The following is a 17,480-nucleotide window of genomic DNA, read 5'->3' as shown; positions in this document are numbered from 1 at the left end:
TATACTTGAGTTATTGCAATAGTAATACTGTATATACGTGAAACGTCATATTGAGGCTACTCTAATATATCAATCACGTTAGACATATATATCGAAAGACACACTTACTGCCCTAGGTAATGCTTTATAACAAGTAATTCCTTTGTTTAAATTGCGAGTTATTTCATTAAATACCGTATTTTCACATTAATCAAGTCTAGAGCCTTCTCTGTCCGAAGTGTCATTCTTCTGTTTGATCTCTTTCACCTTGAAAACTCTACCTGTTGTTTTAATGACTCGTGGACATCTTTGGTACATGGAGTATCGAATTCACTCCCATTGGGAGATCATTCAAATTTGAATGCATTGTAATAGTTCGGATTTCATCTAAAACTATAGGTTACGTTATGTCTTATACTGTCCTTTAGGCATTTTGCACTGAATGTTAGTATGAATAATAAATTTGTGTTTCTAAAGATCCATTTTTTCTTTGATATATTTTTTGTAAGTATCTCCTCATGAGATAACATTATATCTAAGTACGTAGATTTTATTTTTGAAAATGAAGATTTCTACGGGATTTTAAATATGATTCTAGTGCATAAATCCATTAAACAGTAAGCTGGACATACACAAAACCGCTATTCTAACAAACATTAGTTGACACTTCAAAAAGATAATAATTTACCATTTACGGAAATGTCCGTCTTATTTTCTACATCGATTGCAAATATAACATCAGAAGGTATTGGTTCTGGATGAGGTAACACTTCAAGTTCGCACTCCTCCTCCAGTAGATAATCCTGAAAACATGAATTATGTTAGGTAAATAATTTAAGAATAGATATGTTAATAATTAATCCCTTATTAACGTAATTGATGAAAGATATTACGTAACTTTCTTCATGGTATGATGAAAAAGTACGATTTTCTTACATAATATATTGATACTATTTTTGTTATTCCGAATGCATATGTTTAATTGTAAAAAACTGTCGTACTGCTAAATCTATTATACATGTTTTGATGTTTAACATATATCGATATTAACACAATTTAGAAATGAATAAAATGTCGTCTATAATTGATTTGATTGCATTTGTATAGTTTCTAAAATACAAATTAGCTATTCAATGAAAATGTCGCCCTAAAGTGTGACCACTATTAATAAGCCAAATGATTCTGCAAATGTATAAACTCCTAATCTTAGTATAATGTCTCAAGAATAGAAAACTGAAAATTAAATCCATAATCAACAGACTTAATACAATTTGTTATAATATTTAAATAATTTGCATATAGTTAACATTTAAAACATTAGAATCATCTTACGAGGGAAGGGCGTGATGTTACTCAGAGAAAATTGCACCAAACTTTGTGTAGAAGTAGGTAATGGGAATAGAAAAGAACGTGTGGAAGCCTTCATTTCGCAAGCGTTCAGAATCAGAAATAATGGGTCCTACGGCGAAGGAGAAATATGGCCTGTTAATAAGATATTGATGGGACGAAGCGTTTGTTCGCTGTTGCGGCCAATGCAGAAACAGTTACATAAGGTAGAATGAAAGCACAAAGAATGAGCTGAAGAGAAAAAGCGACAATATTCGCCCTCAATCCCATGCTCTGCCCTTGCCGTTACCAAGTGGGTGTGCATCACTAGTTAGCTTAATGAAATTATACTAAAAAATAAAGAAAATATATACAGAAATTAATCATCATCGTCGCCAAGAGTTTTCAAGGGAAGAGGTCGAAATGAAGTTGCGGTATTTCTTCAAACTATAAAAGGCTGTCAGTACGCAAGCATTAAATGTTTAAACTAGGGATGGGCAAAACCGGTTTTTATAAAACCTGGAAAAATAAAAACACTGCTGAACAAGACTGCACTTATTGAAAATAGGCTACAAGCTGGAAATGGGAGAAAGTTAGGAAAGATCTGAACTTAATATGAGAGTTTGGTTTATGTAAAATTGAGAATGACATATATAGTATTAAGGATGGTTTGAGTATAGGATCTAAGTTAAGTCCGGTATTGTCTGATATCATTATGAATGTGTGGGAGAAGGATGTGGTAGAAAAGGGAAAAGAAAAGATTCGATTTTTATGTAGATACGTTGATGATTGGTTTGGGATGTGGGAAGGATCAAAAGAAGAGTTGGTAGAGTTCATTGTTAGTATTGAAGATAAGGAGAAAGGAATAGAATTAGAACTAGAGACAGAGGGAGGTGATTTATGTTATCTTGACATTTTAATGAGTAAGGAAGGGAAGAGCATTAAGACTCAATAGTATCAAAAAGAATGTAATGCTGGTATTTATTATAATAATAAAAATAATGTAGATAGAAGCACAAAAGTTAATTTCATAAGAAATATGTTAGAAAGAATCACCAAAATTTGTAACAAAAATGTAGAAGAGAATGTTAAAATCTTTAAAGAACAGCTGTATGAGAATGGTTATAGTAAAAGGAATATCGTTAAAACATCTGTAGTCTCTGGGAAAGGTAAAAGGGGGGAGGGGGTATGGAAATGCATTGTAGGGTTAGGAGAAGATACTGAGATTTTAAAAACATGTTAAGAAAGCAAGAGGTCAAGGTGTATAGAAAAGGTAGCTGAACGTTGTAGGATATGGTGAAAAGCAAAGGGAGGAATAAGGGAAAAAGAGAGCAGAAAGGTGTCATTTATTGTATAAATTGTATGGATTTTGATATGAAATATATTGGGGAGACGTGGAAATTATTGAAAGAAAGAATTAAACAACATAAAAATGATGTGAAATATGGCAGAGAAACTAACGTAATCTTTAATCACGTAAAACAAAAAGAACATGATGTGAACTGGGGAGAAGCTATTGTGCTGGAACGGGAAAAAGATTGTGGCCGAGAAAGTGGAAAGAGGCCTGGTGGATAGAAAATGAAAGAGATGTAAACTTGATGAATTGGACCAAAGGTATCAGCATTAATAAAGAATGGAGGAATATTACTGATAAATACAGAAAAGTGTATGTGAATTTATGTATTCGAGGAGGGAGATGTATTTGTTTGCTCCTTGTTGTTTCTTTCTGGTAGTGTTATGTTTTTCCATTGGTCAGTTCAGATATATTTCCACGCTTCTGATTGGCTGTTTGAACGGGCCAATGAGAGAGCAGACAGGGAAATGGATTGTGTATATATACTGGAGTAGTTTACGGAACTCAGCAGAACCACTTCCTCTGTTTAGGATTTTCTCCAACAGTCTAGACACCATCAGCAGTCTTATCACTAATGCCATCTGCATACACAACCAGAAGTACATAGTAGAAGCCTCTAGATCCAGCGCCAGACCGCCTCCATGTTACAATTGCTACACCTATATTTATCCTACACATGTCTGTACTCGTCCCAGAGTCTGCTTTCGTTGCGGAGAAAGTCACACTTCACCATGTGACAAACCTATCAACAGATGGTTTTGTGCTACTTCCAAGAAAACTGATAGTCAAACGGGAAGTTGAGACTGTCCACAGAGGCCTCGTCATACTCGCAACCAACAGATAATTTCAAACAACTTGAATCTAACTGATTTTCCCGCTCTGCCCGCAACCAACCCTTGCAACACCCACACCACTACTCCAACAGTGGCAGACGAACATGAAGAAACAGAAACAGAGCCAGATCCTCAGTTCGGACCTAGAAATCAAAATTAACGAAGCCATCGAACAAGCCACCACAACTATCATGAAATGGGTAGAATCCCTTCCTACAATAGTCACTGACCCCCTTGCCCCACAACAAAAAATCCTTTAGCAAGCAATCACTGAAGCCAATCGACATATCTTCCGGAAACAACTAAACATTCTTATTACTACCCAAGGCAATCTATACTTCACTCACAGTAATTTACCCCCAACCACGAACAAGAACTCAACCGTCCATTCCCCTAACACACTCACTGTATCACCATTTTGTTACTTAACTCAGCACTCACACAACACCCATACAATGATCACCCTCATTCACAACTAGTCACATAAAAACACGCAAAATGTTTTTGAACTAAATGCTATACGCTTCCGGTTTTGGCACTCTCCTCGGATCTCTACACCCAGAAGATGAAACTCCAGCCCACCAGTTCAAGATCACCGTAGACATCCAGCCCAGTACAGAACCACGTAAAGAACCATCGCTCTGTTGGTACTACTTATATCGGCATCACCCTACTTCGGCAACCCACCAGAAGAAAACTCAAGACTGGAATTATATTATGACTTGCTTCGTCTTGTTTGTTGTGCGCCTCATCACCTCCACTCACACTCGACATATATTCTGCAATCTTTAAAACTATGAATGGAGTAGCTTAGGCTAATATATGCCTCCATCTCTTTGAGATGGTAAAAAGATAGTTCTTGACTTGACTTGACTTGACTTATATCACTCAGAGTACGTCTAATGAGGATTTTGGCTAGAAGATTGGAACGTCTCGTGTAAACGTATTTTTATTGAATACGGTCAGTCTTGTTTAGCAGTCTTTTTATTTTTCTGATTTTATTTGCAAGATTTATTACTATGACTGTATGTCAGTTAGAAAAACTGAAACCCGAAAAACCGACATTTCGGTTTCCTCCGAAACCGGTTTCGGTTTTCTGCAAAACCGGTTCGGCTTTTCCACCAAAAATGGTTTCGCTTTCCTCCAAAAACCGGTACGGTGTTTCACCGAAACCGGTTTCGGTTTTCTTCAAAACTAGTTTCCGTGAAAACTTTTGGAAAACAAAAATGTTTCTGTGGAAACGAAATCGGTTTCCGGAGAACAACGAAACACTACTCTGGTTAGAAATAGATCAAATTTTGTAAAAAGAAACTGGAACAGGTTTTCTCGAAACCGGATCCGGTGAAAAACAGAACAGGTTTTGGAGAAAACCGATAGCCGGTTTCGAGGAAAACCGAACCGGTTTTGAAGAATCCCGAAACCGTTTTTTTTTGGAAATTTTCAAAAACAGTCGATTTTTTTAAAAACCGAAATCCCAGTTTTTGTGCCCACCACTAATTTAAAATCACTAATATTAACTGATTTAATTTATAAGTGTGTTTGATATATATGACTTGGCGCCCACCAAAACTAAAGTATTATGTGTTTAGTAGTTATGGGCATCTCCTCTACAATGTTTAATAGCTTTTAATTACATATTCTGTGGAGATTCTCTACATTTGACAGTGCTTAATGGTACATAATAAATGTATTCACGGGCGGTCTTGTATACTACGACAGTTTGAATAATTGATGCTTTATATCTCAGCATATGTAATGAAGCATCTTGTTCATTTAAATAAATGTGATATATAAATGACACAGAAGAAATATGATAATACAATAAAACCTGTCAACTTGGTCACATCTCTAAGTTAGCCTCCTGCTTATCTTGGCCTGGTTCGTCTTGAACTTGCATTTTCCCATAATACATTCATTACTTATTACCCTGTAAATTGGCCACCTTTGAATCTTGGAAGTTGGCCGCATTAAAGCAATGTTTATCCTATGTTGATAATGATAAATTTACCTGCGTATCTTGGCCAGCCGAATACGTTTTATTTTTCTTAACTCTTTCGTATTCCTGTATGAGAGCCAAATGTTCCGTATTTGTTACTTGAGACAGAGAAGCATAGATTCCCAAGATTTGTTCTTGGAGGTCAAATGGCCAGAACGCTAGCCTGACAATGGGGTGGTGAAGGAAGTGGCGAATAAGAAAGCGCACGTACAGGAATTCAGGAAATGGTCGTACATATTTGTTTACCCAGTCTGTTTTGGTAAAACCATTAGTTATATCGGCTCTTTTCATCAGTGGGGAGCCTTAGTAATTCCGGAAAATTCTCAAGGTTAAAGCTAACCATCTCAATTGTGATTTATTGGCACCTGACGGCTTGTCGAAAGGTATCGGACGTTTTCAAATATGAATTCCCTTAATTTTTTTCTCAAAACATATTTGCTCTAAGGGAAACACTTGTAGCTCATTAAGAAGAGGTAGTTACTACAAAATTAGAATGTGCATATGTGCAAAAAGGAATAAAAGTCATACGTCTAGAATGAACCACCATGAATAAATTTGTTATTAGTAACTGATTTGCTACTTTTCGAAAGGTATCTACAGAAAATATTTGTCACTGCCGAAAAAAATCATATAAACTGCATATAAATTATTGAATTTATAATTTTGCTTTTCTTATTTTCAATCTGAATAACTCAGTGTGCTACAACATCAATTTCAATAAACTGCGTACATATGTTTCGATTTTATGGTTGTGTGATTGTGTTTTCCGTCCGAATAATTCAGTGTACCAGACTAGTTTTCAGGAAGAAGAAGGCACATATATTAAATATACTGCAGTATTTCTTCTAGTACTGTGTATTGTTATGATTAATCTATATACATTATTTAAAAATAGCTGTCACAGTATTGCTTATTAAAATTTTACAATCATAATACTAGAAATCTTATTCTAAAAATACACCAATAACTTATTTTCTGTAAATTCGCCTCCTGTCTAAGTTGGCCACTTTTCAATGGAACCGATGGTGGCCAACATAGGCCTGTTTCACTGTATATGCAGCTATGAATTACGAAGCGTACGGACGTTTTATATGAAAAGAAAATTTGACGTATAATGAATGATTTCCACTTTTTAGAATGTTTAAGAAATACTAATTTCACAAACATAATATAAATTGCCTTTAGAAATGAAATATGCAGATCACACATGTGTAAGAAGTTAATATATTTTTTTGTTTAATTTATATGCATGACTTTCAGCGTGGCTGCGGATGTTGGTCGTATGAAGGGGGAAAGAATATTCTGGAAATTTGGTCTTTGGAAGAGGGAAAAAAGTTTCTGGAAGTTTTAAGCTTGCTCTCAAGGTTATAAGAGTTATATAAGTATCGATACATTTGCATGATGTGTACACTTGGTAAGAAGAACGTATCAAGCGCAATTGTTAACTTTAAGAAGAAATTAGTTTACTAACAGCGGAGAATTGAAGATTGGTAAGTACTAACTTTATAGTTTTCTTGTTTTATACTTGTTCATTTTTATATGGGAAGTGATATTGGAAATGAAATACATGTAATTATCGGGAGTATAAGGGGACGGAAGTGTTTGTCCCTTACCGGGTATTGATTGCGAATTTTCCACCATCGAAAACCATATCACTCGGTGTATTTATATGTAATTATAAATTAACCAATATATATAGTATAATGTAATATGGAGGCTACAGGGAATCTGGATTGTTCATTGCACCAGAACTTGAACCAGAAATCTCCCACTTCGAAAACTGTACGCTACACCTTTTGCTTGTAGTGCAAACTTCTTACTTATATGTAACTATAAATGGTATAAACTTTACTGTTAAGAACAAAATTATATTGAACAGGGAGTCAACAGACTCACCGGGAATCCAACCAGGGCTCACTCACATGCAAAGCCAATATGGTTGGGAACGTTAGTGCTACTTTGAATATCATATTTTATATTTTGTAATTTGAAAAGTCGTAACAGGTAATTGCATAAATTTGCATTTTTTAAGTGGTAAAGCAAATAGAAACTGGTAGAAGCGAGAAAAAGCAGAGCACGACAAAAGACGTGGATTTCAATTGGATCAATAATTAAGCAAGAGATAAACTAACATTCGGTAAGTATTAGATAATTATTATTATTATTATTATTATCAAATTGCTTTCGTGTTCAGTTATTTTTAATTCATTGTACTCTCCATACATCTATTGATTCCACTTTTAGTCTTGTATTTTACAGAAATGGAGTTTTACCTGGAAGAAGTTAACATTGTTGACGAAGGAATTTTCCAGCGGAGGCTAAGAAGCTTAGACAATGCTGATCGTGTCTTACATACATTGAAGCAGGTGGTTAATCTGCAATCGACAGGGTACATTGGGTGTCCCGAAGTTGTAAGTGATCTACTATCGCTTTTGTACTTATATTTTAAGAATAATCAACATGTCGTATTGAATAATGTGCGCTCAGCAGCAGACGTTATAAATCTCTTTCACCACGGTTTCTTCCGTGAAGAACGATTGTATGATGCGGCATTTATGTCATATTTAAATTATATAGCCTTCGGTAAAGGACAGTGAGAACGAGTTAGTGGTAAAAGTGTATCTGAGTTTTTTTCCTTTACGAGAAATCGTAAAAATGCTTAATCCGATCGTAATGCTGATGACTCATTAAATATTCATTGGGCACTATTAGATGAAGTTAATTTGGACGAAATATTAGAAATTCAAAATTCCCAAAGAAATAACGAAGCCGACTTTACAGAGATGTTGTGGCAGAAATTACAGGAAATTGAGGAAGAAAATGCGCGTATAGATGGTCTGAATAATGCACATTATTCAGAAGATATGCGGCCCACAACTTCTCAGCTAGGGCATGGGGGAATGAAACAGAGTGTAATATGTTTGAAATTGAGGAGAAAATGTGAAAGAGTGCCAGCGTTTCAATATGAAAGCGGTGAAAATTGTTGTAAAACCAACGGTGCAACATGTAATAACCAATTCCATGGATTATATCACATCCATGATGGATTACGCGCTCTCTACCGTTCTGAAGGATACACCACCCCACGATTTTGTCGGTTTAAGAATAAATTCCGACAGAGATCTTCAAAATAAGGAAGTGTTTATTTCTTGGCGAAAACGTCAAAATTTGAATACAGGTGTAGTTCTTAGGACGGTGGAGAATGTACTAAACAGCAACGAGTCATTTCTTTGAGGTAATCAAGTAAAATTTCGGTTTGACATAGTTGATGGATTACACGGACAGGGTGTACCTAAGCGCGCAGCGGTATGAAAATATGCAGACATGAGTATTTTTGAAGGATCATGTGGTACCCACAAATGTTAGTGATTTCTTTTACTGCCAAAATCCATAGTATATTGGATTACAAAACATGAAGAAAGTTATCCTGCACTATACGCTATGACCTTGCCTATGCGGAAAACATGACAGAATAAAGCAGAGAAATTCTGTAAGGACCCAAAAATGTATGTTGAACGGAAACAGCGATTTGATTTGGAAGATGTATTTGTTTTTCAAAATTATTTATTGAAAAAGAATACCAAATTGTAGTATATGAACTACTGGAAGATTCAAGAATACATGTTGTACCGTACCCAGGAACAAATGCGGAGAAGAAGATATTTATATTGTATCAAAGAGGGGATACTGTCGGCTATTTTCAACCCATTAGGAATATCAATTCATTTATGGGCGAGAGGATTTTTTGCTTTTCGTGCTTGGAAGCATTTATAGCAGATAGGAGTGCTCATCAATGCGTGATGAGATGTTCGTACTGCGAACATTTCCACATTCCCGTACTGCGAAATAGTACATTGCACACAATCTAATAGGAACTTTGTAATAGGAACTAAGGTACACGTGACTGTTTGACATCGATGTTTTGTTCAAAAGTGTAAGCTAAACCGCACTGAACGGTTCTTGTACATCATATTTGAAGTGGAAACTGCTTTTTGCAGCAAATGAGAAAGGTGAACGGGAGGATGCCGTAAATTTTTCTTGTGATTTGAACGTATGTCTTCACTGCATAAATACTGGAGTAGATAGTTTGTGATTTAAGTGCGGAGATAAAATAACCGGGAACCGTACGTTTTATTTTACAACCATAGAGTGGTTTATTGAATATGTACTTATGGAAACGTCAGAGTATCAGATCATTCTGGCACTTGCTCACAATACTTCGCAATATGATGGTCTATTTTGTGTTCGTACACTTATTGAGAAACAAAAAAAATAACTCCTTATGTTCTTATGCACAGGCAAAAGGTATTTAAAATCAGTATCTGTAATTGATTTTATTTTCGGGATACTTTACTTTGACTTGGTGTAAAGCTATCCAAATTACCGAAAAAATAAGGATTGTATGTTGAATTGAGAAAGGGTGATTTTACATACCTCTATAATACAGAACATTAAAATTATGTCGGAGAATGGCATTACAATGATCATGACTTGCGTAGTACGGCAGAGCGCGCAGAACTTATGCTGTGGAATGAGGAGCGAGTACGGAATGTTGATGTTTTTGCTTTTCAGAAATAATTGTTGGAGTTCTGCCGGAACGATGCCCGTATTTTGGCGGAGGCAGTGATTAAATTTACCTCTATTATTTAAGAAAAAACGAATGGTATTCAATGTTTTATTTCGAGCACAGCGATCGCGATTCTAGCAATGTTGACATACCGGTTATCATTTGATCGAAAACACAATTCCAGTTATTCCTCCAAACGGGTTCCAATTTACTCAACAACACGGTATTAAAGCATTAAAGTGGTTGAAGTATATGGAACACGTAACAAAGAGATCTATTGTTACTTCAAATAATGCATTGGAGGAACGGTTTGGGAGATATGAAGTCCATGACTTTGACGCAAAAAAAAAAAAAAAAAAAACACTATATATCAGTTTATGAGATGTTACTGGCATGCCTGTAAATAGTGCTATAAAGATAATAGAAATAGCATTTCATGCGAAGAAAATGGTGCATACAATATTTTTGACAAGAGATACCTTACAAACAGTGCACTGCCGCATTTATCTGAAAAAAACTAGGTTCTAATAAAAATCTGAGAATGTGAATGGGATGCAATGGCAAAGCGTGATAAACATATACAGGATATCCTCGAGCAACGGTGCAAACATATTCGTGATCCTCTTATTCCGAAATCTGCCTATCAAGGAAGTAGAACAGAAAATTTTCACTTACATGTAGACTGTGCAGAGGACGAATACGTCTGTTACTTAGATGTTACTTCGTTTTACCCTCAACAATGTGTAAACGAGACATGCCTCTGAATGTATCCTCGTCGCCAAAAGTGCCTTTACATCGCCGTGACGGGTATGTGACCGCGCAGTACTCCAAGGAAGGGATGGTTGCATAAGAAATTGTGATTAATTTTGAACAGTTTTTATTTTGACTAGGGAAATAACGTAGATATAGGGAGCAAAGGAAAACATTTGAAGCATCAGTACACTATCATTTCTGAAAAGATTCGTATTCTCAGTTTTTCCTTTTATTCTCTTATATGTTAAGTTAATAACTGCTGACAACTGCTACTAGCGCTTTTCACTCTTCAGGAATTTAACACGACATGTTCGCAGGACACTTTTCTAAGTCCTAAATGTATGCGTGAATTATTTCATTCGTCTCACTGTCCTTATGCTGAACGTATGTTTCGCTGTCGTCAAGCAAGGGTTGTAATAAATGTAAATAAGGTTCTTCTTATTAAATAAAACAGTGAAGTATCTATTCCATGTATAGCACAATATAATACAGTAATTAACCAACACGATAATCACTAACGCCCGCAGAATTTTTTTCGAACGGGGGGTGGGGGGCAAAAGACCGATATAGAGTTTTTTTTATTTATTGCCCTATATATATTAAAAGTCATAGTTTATCATTGATAGCGTATATCCTCTTACTTTTTAAAATCGCGAGTTTAACCTATTAGTCTGAACATACATCTCCATATATAATGTAGAGGGAAAAGAAGGAAAGAGATATGAAAAGTGGCGTAAGTAATTTTACTGCACCCTGGATAATCCATTACTCATACCCCCCCTGTCCCACACATTTCAACTGCTGCGTTATATATATATGGTTCCATGTCAGAAGGGCCCGAAAAAGGGCTAGGATAGAAAGGCCCGAGTCAAAACGGGGCTCGGTTTTAAAAGGCCCCGCGTCAAAAGAGCAAGTTCAAAAGTGGCCCCGCGACAAAAATGCCCGAGTCGAAAATGCACAGCGTGAAAATGTTCCATTCGTCAAAGGGGCCCGGGTCAAAGATCATCGCGAGAAGAGAGTCCGAGACAAAAGGGCCCTATGTAAAAAAAACGGACAAAGTGGACACCGCCTCAAAAAGACACGGGTCAATAGATCCTTGCGAGTAAAGAGGCCGAGTCAAAAAGGCCTTATGTCAAAAAAGCCGGGTCAAAAAGGACCCCGTTTCAAAAGGTGACAGATCAAGACGGTCCCGCGTCAAAATGACCCGAGTCAAAATGAACCCGCGGCAAAAGGCCCCGAGTCAAAATGGCCCTGCGTCAAAAGGAGCCAAGTCAAAAGAGCCCCGCGTCAAAGGGGTCGGCAAATACAATTCCACGGCTAAAAAACCTGAGATCAGGAGTGAAAACCAGGAGAAAGATACATATGACCAGCGGCGTAACTAATTTTATTGTGCCCTGATCGTTCATCCAACTCATACCTTCCCTCTGCCGCCCGCAATTCAGCTGGTATATATATATATTTCTATGTCAGAAGGGCACGGACAAAAGACAAGAATAGAAATGCCCGAATAAAAAGGGTCGAAAGGGCCCTGCGACAAAAGGATCCGAATCAAAACAGCCCCGCTGTCAAAAGGACCGGAATTAAAAGGACGTCGCGACAAAAAGCCCCTATCAAAAATGTCCGAGTCAAAAGGGACCTCACCTCAAAAAGGACACGGGTCAAAACGGTACCGGGTCAAAAGGGTTACAGGCAAAAGGGCACCGCGAAAGGAAGCCCAAGTCAAAAAGGCCTCCGTTAAAATGGGACGAGTCAAAAGACCCCTGCGTCAAAAAGGACCGACTCAAAAGGCTCCTCGTCAAAAGGGCCCGGCAATATGATTTCACGGCAAAAAAGCCTGAGATCAGGACTGGAAATCAGGAGAAAGAAAGAGATATAATCAGTGGTGTAACAAATTTTACTGCGCCCTGGTCATTGATCATGTATTTAATCATACCTGCCCCTGCCCTGCCCCACACAGAGTTGACGTATATATATATATATATATATATATATATATATATATATATATATATATATAGTTCTGTCAGAAGGACACGGACAAAAAGGCGAAGACAGAAATGCCAAGTAAACTGGACCGGCGACAAAAGGGTCCAAGTCAAAAGGGCCCCGCTGTCGAAAGTGCCCAAGTTAAAAGGTCCTCGCTACAAAAGTGTCCTATCTAAAAATGACCGGTGAAAAAGGATATCGCATCAAAAGGGCACGGGTGAAGACTGTCCCGTGTCAAAAGTTCCCGAGTCGAAAGGGACACACTACAAAATGTCCCGAGTCAAAAGAGGCCCCGCGTTAAAAGAGGTCGTGTCAAAGAAGCCCCGCGTCAAAAAGACCCCGGGATAAAAGGCCCGGTAAATACAATTCCACGGCTAAAGAGCCTGAGATCCAGAGTGGAAATCAGGAGAAAGAAAGATATATGACCACTTACGTAAGTATTTTTACTGTGCCCTGGATCGTTGAACATCTATTTACTCATAACTTCCCCCTGCCAAACGCATTTCAGCTGGTGAATATATATTCTATGCCAGAAGGGCGAGGACCGAAATGCCCGAGTCAAAAGAGCCCCGGGCGAAAGGCCCCCATGACAAAACTGCCCTAGTCAAAAACGGTCCCGCGTCTAAAGGGCTCGGCGACCAAAGGGGCCGAGTCAAAAGGGTCCAAGTCAAAACGGCCCCGAGTAGAAAGAGCCCGGGTAAGGAGTCGGCGACAAATGAGCCCGCGTCAAAAGGGCGCTCTTTCAAAAGTGCCCTGGTCAAAAGGTCCGGAGTCAAAACGGCCGCGCACCAATACCGTTCGAGTCGAAAGTGCCACGCGTAAAATAGTCCCGACTGAAAAAGGCCCCGCGTCAAAAGGGCCCGGTTCCACGGCTAAAAAGCCTGAGATCAAAGCACGAGAGGAAATCGAGCATGCACAAGTGTATATTGTCCCTTTGGTAAGTTGATGGTTTTGTGCAAAAGAAGGAAAAATATCTGTAGTTATTAGTAGCAAATAGGAAATTTGAATGGTGATATAAGTTTTGTTTGGTTGTTGATTGTTCTGCAACAAATGCTATTACTTAAGTCATTCTCCATTAAAGAAAGGTTGCACTCCCGTCTTTCGGAGTCTGTATTCTCGTTACTTTATATATTATTCATTTTCCCCTTAGTTCTAAAATTCGATTTCTAGCCCTAGATCAAAGTATAGTATGAAAAATATTCTGTGAAAGCGATTAGTTTAATTTTGCAGTCAGAACGCACATGTGGGGCTGTATACAGGGTTAGTGAAAAGTATTGGGACAGAACAAGAATAACAAAGTGCGTGGATGGAGGCAAAAAATGGTACAATTGGCATTATTGCATTGACTTGGAGTGGGGTCACCTTCGAACCGATCTTGAATTCCGCCATATTGCATATCACACAATATTATTAAATATAAAAGGTTATGTTTTTAGACTAACTTATACCTTAATATTCCTACAAATGAGAATGTGAACTCGTTTGTGACACATCATCTGTTTGGGACAGAGTATGCTCTGTTTTACAGGGTGTCCGATGTTTAAAAGTAAATTACAGACATTCAGTAAAGCGACATCAGCATCATCCCTATTTATTGTATGATCATACTTCAGTTCTCGTTTTATCACAATACAGCAGCCTTTTAAATGGTAAATTCCGCATAAAACATTGCGACAGCTAACGCCGTGCAGTTAGGCCTCCAAATATACATCTTCTTATCACATAGTCGTGTCAGGTAAAGAGACCCCTCTCTCACCTCCTTTCTTCTCTTCCATACTAAAATTAGCTAACAATAATGAGCGCAATTCTTATTTCAAACTATACATGTATTAGTATAGATAAAAAGAAATAACAAAAAAGATACGAAACAAGATTCATAGGTTGATGTAGGGAGAAACTGAAACACCCACAATGAAAAATTGAAACCAATGAATGTTTATTACACAGAGATTCATAAATGAGCAGAGAGAGAGAGAGAAGAGGAAAGGAGAGGAGAAGAAGAAAAAGTAACGGGAGAACAGATAAAACTGTGGAATTCAAACGTAGTAAGAAAATAACCTAACATTATAAAGTTCCGTTTCCAGAAATCCAACAGTAATATAGAAATAATGTTTGTTTTTACATAGTTTTTCAGAACTATTCGAATATATAGACGATCCTTTAAATATTTATTATGTTACTTTCATAATGGATAGCATACTCAATTTCAAGTAGAACTGTAGATCTCTGAGACACATCTAGGATAATGTCAAAGGTTTAACACACATGCTTTGTTTCCGCGTGATTCGACTGCAAATTCGGTAGTGTTCGTTGGACGTAATGATCCAAAATACATTCTAATATACCCAGTAGACAGCGTTGGTCATATCTTCCATTTCAGACTACTAATGCGAACTGAACGAAAAAAACGAAACGAAAAGAAAAGAGAAAGAAAGAAAAAAGAGAAAATTGAAGAGTGCTATTTTATTGCTAAATATCTATCAGATATAACCTATATTAAAAGTCCAAACTGTATCGTAATGGAAAGCTACAAATGTTGGAAAGGAAAAGTTCATGTTTCTCATAGATGTAGCATCTTCCAAATTTCAACGTTAATAAAACGCATTGAATTATAGGACGGGAACAAATATTGTGTCGAACTAGTAAAATAAAATTTTGTTTTCAAATAACCAGAGAGGTACCATTTTCTAGTCTTTTCCGAAGAGTTATCTGTTCCGAACATCCAGCATTGATTTCATCTCTTCCGAATATAACGTAATTTGCACAGAGAGAAAGAACACGCTAAGAGCTCATACGCATCATCGTGTCAGTCGTATGATGTTGGTTAGGTTATAGACCACCACTGGATCGAGGAATTTAAATCCGTAGTGAACCAGTAATTCGACTGAGATTCGGTAACCCAGAAGATAAAAAAGAGATTTTACTTATTTCCTTGCGTTTAAACAGTATTTCTGTCAGATATGACTAAGGCCGTTGATGTTATCCCCAGAGCAAGAAAAACACGACGCCGAAGTTAACAGTTAATTAAATTCCCCGGACCAGGCTTCTGCTCCGTTTTAACTTTGGAATATGAACTGCATGTATGTGTGAGAGGGAGAGAGCTAGAGAAGTGAAAGATGCAAAGACAGATAGGGAAACGTCAAGAAAGAAAGAGGGACGGGACGAATATAAATATGAAGCATACTTACTATTGCAGTGTATGATATAGAACGCACACACTATTTACTCGAACTATCGCTAGTGATGCCTTGTAAGTTCTCCATCAGGAGATGAGTCTCTGTTTGCAGCCATTATTTTATGCGAAAAAATCATACTACCTGATGGAGTATCGAACCAAGATTTTTCATTTAGAAGTCTGACACGTTACCACTACATCACCGATTGCTTTAGCCAAACTTTGTTTAACAAATGGTGTAATGTTTCTTTCTGAGAACGATAACACGAAAATTGCATACTGCAGATCAATGATGTCTTTGGAATGTCCTGGTAATTCCTGTCCTCTTTCCCATCCAACATTCGTAAATCGTCTCTATCATGATACAGGTGTTTGCTTTCACATTGTTATGTATTGCTTGTCCAGTATGATAAGTCGATTCTTCACAATCACTATGCTACGAGGGTCATCCGGAAATTGGTACCCGTTTGTGCAATAAAGACACAGCAGTACATATTAACAAATATACAGATTTTTATTGGAAAGAACATATATTGCACTACTTCTCCACATAATCACCAAGAAAATTTAGGCATTTGTCATACCGTGTGGCAAGTTTTTGTATTCCAGCGTCATAGTCCTCCGCCACCAGCGTATTGAGATACGTAGTCACGCCTCCTTTAAGTTCGTCATCACTGTCAATTTTTTTCCCGCCAGAAAGTCGAGACACATTAGGTGAATGTTCACAGAGTTCATCAATTGTGACGCGCCGATCGTTCCTCACTCATTCGTCTACTGACCTCAGCAGTTCGTCTGTAATGACATGGTCTCCCTGAACGCTCCTCGTCGTGTGTACTCCCCCTCCCCAGGTTGAAGTTGCGACACCAGCGCCGAACAGACGACTCGTCCATCGCATTGTCTCCATACACCTCCTTTAATTGGGGATGAACTTCACAAGGTCGAACGTTTCGTTCATTAAGAAATTTAATCACGGCCCTCACTTCAAAACTGGCGGGGTTCTCAATTCGTTTAATCATTATAAATGAGCACAAACATAACACAGGCACTGCTAGCATCACGCAACCTCGCACAGAGCAGGCAGACAAGCCACTGACGCGTTATGACCTTGCCCAGCGGCTTTCCGAGTCGTCAGCGCTTCAAGCGACGCAAACGGGTATCACTTTCTGGATGGCTCTCGTAGATAGCAATATTATTCATAAGGCCATTGCGTTACCCCTACACTATCATGCCATCTAAAATTTCAAGCCGAATATTACTTTCTTTAGCCCTGATCTTTGGAACGAATCGGCTTCTTCCTGTAACGTTATTTGCAACAAAGTGCACAACAAAATTGATTTGTTCGACGGCCTAGGGAGAAATAAGTGGCCACTGATAAAAAAAAAAACTTACAATCGAGCAATCGAGGAAAGAATGTGAAATTAAAACATATTTTGCAGTAAGTTCTCCGTGCAAGTTCAAAAGTAAGCAAATAATAATAATAATAACCTATATTATAAAATTGAAAGTAACTA

The 17,480-nt window shown here is 37.6% G+C and overlaps 1 protein-coding gene across 2 annotated transcripts in view; it reads right to left on the bottom strand.

Moving 5' to 3' along the window:
- LOC145678425 (alpha-1-inhibitor 3-like) overlaps window positions 1–17,480 on the bottom strand; it is a 2,648,409-nt gene that overhangs the window by 154,059 nt on the left and 2,476,870 nt on the right. For both annotated transcript variants that reach the window (XM_081748543.1, XM_081748544.1), the window contains exon 26: window positions 668–782. In XM_081748543.1, coding sequence (XP_081604669.1) covers window positions 668–782 — 115 coding nt within the window. The remainder of the gene's footprint in view (window positions 1–667; window positions 783–17,480) is intronic.

This window comes from Thermobia domestica, chromosome 2, assembly GCF_964235325.1.
Source record: "Thermobia domestica chromosome 2, izTheDome1.hap1.1, whole genome shotgun sequence".
Classification (NCBI taxonomy): Eukaryota; Metazoa; Arthropoda; class Insecta; order Zygentoma; family Lepismatidae; genus Thermobia; species Thermobia domestica.
Note: the sequence above shows the minus strand (reverse complement) of the source record. Positions and strands in the feature narration are given on the sequence as shown.